Raw genomic sequence first — 3274 nt, 5'->3', positions numbered from 1 at the left:
CGAAGGCGGGGGGCCGGGGCGGGCGGCCGGGCGCCCCGCGGGGGTGGGGGGCGGCACGGCGCCGCCCGGGGCCGCCGCTCGCCCCGCCGCGCTCTGACGCCGGGAGCCATGTGATGGCCCCCTCGCTATAAGGCGGGGAAGAAGGCCGCCCTCTCTGGGACTCGGCCCCAGCCTTTTCACGGTCTTTCCGAAGGCCTGGCAAGCCGCCCCCTCCGCCCTCCCTCCTCGCCAGCCTCCTCCCCTCTCCTCCCAGGACTAGGCGCGCTCCCTCCTGCCCCGCATCCATTAATGTCTGGGGGCTGAGGTGAGGAGAAAGAAGGGGGAATCGACTTCCCGGCGCGGCGGCACAGCCCCCCCGCCCCCCAAACCCCGACCCCAACCAAAAAAAAAAACCCCAAAAGACCCCAAAACAGGGGGAGGGGGAAAAAAGGAGAGAGGGAGAGAGAAGCCCAAAAAGCAGCAAAAAATACCCCGAAACAAAACCCAAACCAGCCGCCGCCTCCGAGCGGGCGGCGGGAGCGCTCCCGCGGCGCTGGGGGCCGGCGCGGCTCGGAGCGGCCCGCCTGCCCGCGGCGGCGGCGGCGGCGGCGGCGGCGGCGGCGGCGGGGCGGCTCTCCGCGGAGCGGCGCGGGGGCCTGGCGGCGGCGGGGAGGGCGCCCGCCCGCCCGCCGCGCCGCGCCGGCCGCCACCGATGCGCTGCCCCGCCGCCGCGCCATGACCCTGAGCTCGGAGATGTCCGGGGCGTCGGCGCTGGCTGAGGAGACCGACATCGATGTGGTGGGCGAGGAGGACGACGAGGAGGACGACGAGGAGCCGCAGCCCCGCCGCCGCCGCCGCCGCTCCTACGCCGAGGACGAGGAGGAGGAGGAGGAGGAGGAAGAGGACGAGGAGGATGTGGGCGACCTCCACGACGACGCCCTGCTGCCGCGGTCGCCCGTGCGCGGCGGCGGCGGCGGCGGCGGCGGCGGCGGCGGGGCGGGCGGCGGGGACGGTGCCGGCGGCTCCCGGCCCCCCTCGCGGGGCGGCCCGCAGAAGGCGGCGGCGGGCGGCGGCGGGGCGGGCGGCGGCGGCGGCGGCGGTGGCGGCGGCGGGGCGGGCGGCGGCGGCAAGAACAGCCTGGTGAAGCCGCCCTACTCCTACATCGCCCTCATCACCATGGCCATCCTGCAGAGCCCCAAGAAGCGGCTGACGCTGAGCGAGATCTGCGAGTTCATCAGCGGGCGCTTCCCCTACTACCGGGAGAAGTTCCCCGCCTGGCAGAACAGCATCCGCCACAACCTCTCCCTCAACGACTGCTTCGTCAAGATTCCCCGGGAGCCCGGCAACCCGGGCAAGGGCAACTACTGGACGCTGGACCCCGAGTCCGCCGACATGTTCGATAACGGGAGCTTCCTGCGCCGCCGAAAGCGCTTCAAGCGGCAGCAGCTGCCGGCGCCCGAGCTGCTGCTGCGCGCCGTGGACCCCGCCGCCTTCCTCCCGCAGCCCCCGCCCCAGCCCCCGCAGCAGCCGCCCTGCGCCTACGGACCCTACGGCTGCGGCTACGGCCTCCAGCTCCAGCCCTACCACCCCCACTCCGCCCTCTTCGCCTTCCACCACCCCTCCCCGCCGCCCCGCCAGCCCCCCGCCGCCCCCGGCGGCGCCCCCGGCGCGGCGCTGCCCCCCGCCGCCGCCGCCGCGCCGCCGGGCCCCTTGCTGCCGGCGGCGGAGCTGGCACGGACGCCCTTCGGCTACGCGCACCCGCTGGGCCCGGCGCTGGCGGCCTCGCTGCACGCCGCCAAGCCCGGCAGCGGCGCGGCGCTGGCCCGCTCGCCCTTCTCCATCGAGAGCATCATCGGGGGGGGCCCGGGCCCCGGCCCCGGCCCCGGCGCGGGCAGCAGCTGCGCCTCGCAGTCGGCCGCGGCGCCGGGGCTGGCCCGCTCGCTGGGGAGCGCCGGGGGCGGCCTGCCCCCCGCCGCCGCCCTGCCCGCCGCCCCCGGCTTCGCGGCCCGGATCTCTAACTGTTAAGGGTTTGGGAGTCTTTCCGAAGGTAGGACCCGGGTATCTGCTTTCTCAGCCGCTCGGATGCCCGGCGGACGCCGCCCGGAGGGGCTGCGGGCTTTGCACGGGGATTGCGCGCTGGGGCTCGGGGGCCGCCCGGGACCCGCGTTTACGCAAAGCCGGGCCTAGATGCTGCATGGGCAGGCGTTCACGCTACGGGAAAGTTACTCGCTACTCCCTAAAAAGAAAAAAAAAAATTAATAATGGTGATAAATAACGTCTCTAAACCGCTAAAGTTCAGAGATTCTCAGGTCTAGGAGCTTGAAAACAGTAATGTACAGGAAAAGAAAAAAGGCTTGAGGGAGGACAGCAAAGCAATACTTTTTCATTTTAGTACACTTGTCTCATGTACTTTTATAAAAGAAAAGAAAAGATTAACATGTTTACACAGAAGAAAGTCAAGATTATCATTTCTTATTTTAACCTGTGTTTTGTATTATAATAGACTTACGGAGTTTTTTATTTTGTACTTTATGCGTATTCTTTACAAGGAATATTGTTAAAAATTACTGGCAAGTATTATTGTACCATTTTAATGTAAAATTTTTACACATTTTCAAAAATAAAATTTTTAATTTTCAAAAAAAAAAAAAAAGGCAAAACCAAAGACCAAAGGAGCCCAGCCAAACAATTGGCTTCGGACCCTTCCCTCCTTAATACTTCTCCCTTCTTTGGGACATTGATATTTTTTTCTTCGGGATTAATAGCACAATAGCCAAGGAATTTTACAGCTTGAAATTTATTGTGTCTGGATTTGACCACGAAGAAGAAGATCAAAATATGATCTTTGCAGTCAAACCATTGTTAACCCTAGCAGACAGTGAAAGAAAAGAAAAAAAAAAAAAAAGTGCAAGGACAAAAGAGGGAATAAATAGAAATAGGTCTCTCTCGCGGGACGAAAGCCCAGTTCTGTAAGGCACCAATAAGGGGATTGATTAAAAAGCTGGTTTTAAACTATTTTTGTACTTTTGGGTGTGTTCTAAATCATAACTGCATCACAGTTTGGTTTCCAAGAGGCCCAAAGGAAAATACTACTAATAAGGGGCACGTACTGAACTTCAGAGATTTGTCCTAGACTCTTAAGTTTCTGTGACGATAATAGGGACATATGTTTCTACTTTTCAATACGTATAATATAAAATAAGCATTGGAATATCCTCGTGTGATGAGCTGATTAAGTGCACGAGCTATTGAAGTAAGGATATGTAAGTGTACGAAACAAACTGTGAAAGCAGCT

General features: G+C 62.1%; 1 protein-coding gene across 1 annotated transcript; it reads left to right on the top strand.

Annotated features, from left to right (window-relative positions):
* Window positions 1–714: 714 nt before the first annotated feature.
* Window positions 715–2109, top strand: FOXD1 (forkhead box D1). The gene has a single exon (XM_087742238.1). It carries the CDS (start codon window positions 715–717, stop codon window positions 2002–2004), a length of 1290 nt encoding a protein of 429 aa, XP_087598364.1. The 3' UTR covers window positions 2005–2109.
* Window positions 2110–3274: the final 1165 nt, after the last annotated feature.

This window comes from Nipponia nippon, unplaced genomic scaffold (assembly GCF_047370975.1).
Source record: "Nipponia nippon isolate SJK-2023a ecotype South Korea unplaced genomic scaffold, ASM4737097v1 scaffold_8, whole genome shotgun sequence".
Lineage (NCBI taxonomy): Eukaryota > Metazoa > Chordata > Aves > Pelecaniformes > Threskiornithidae > Nipponia > Nipponia nippon.
This window is presented reverse-complemented; position numbering and strand designations above follow the sequence as displayed.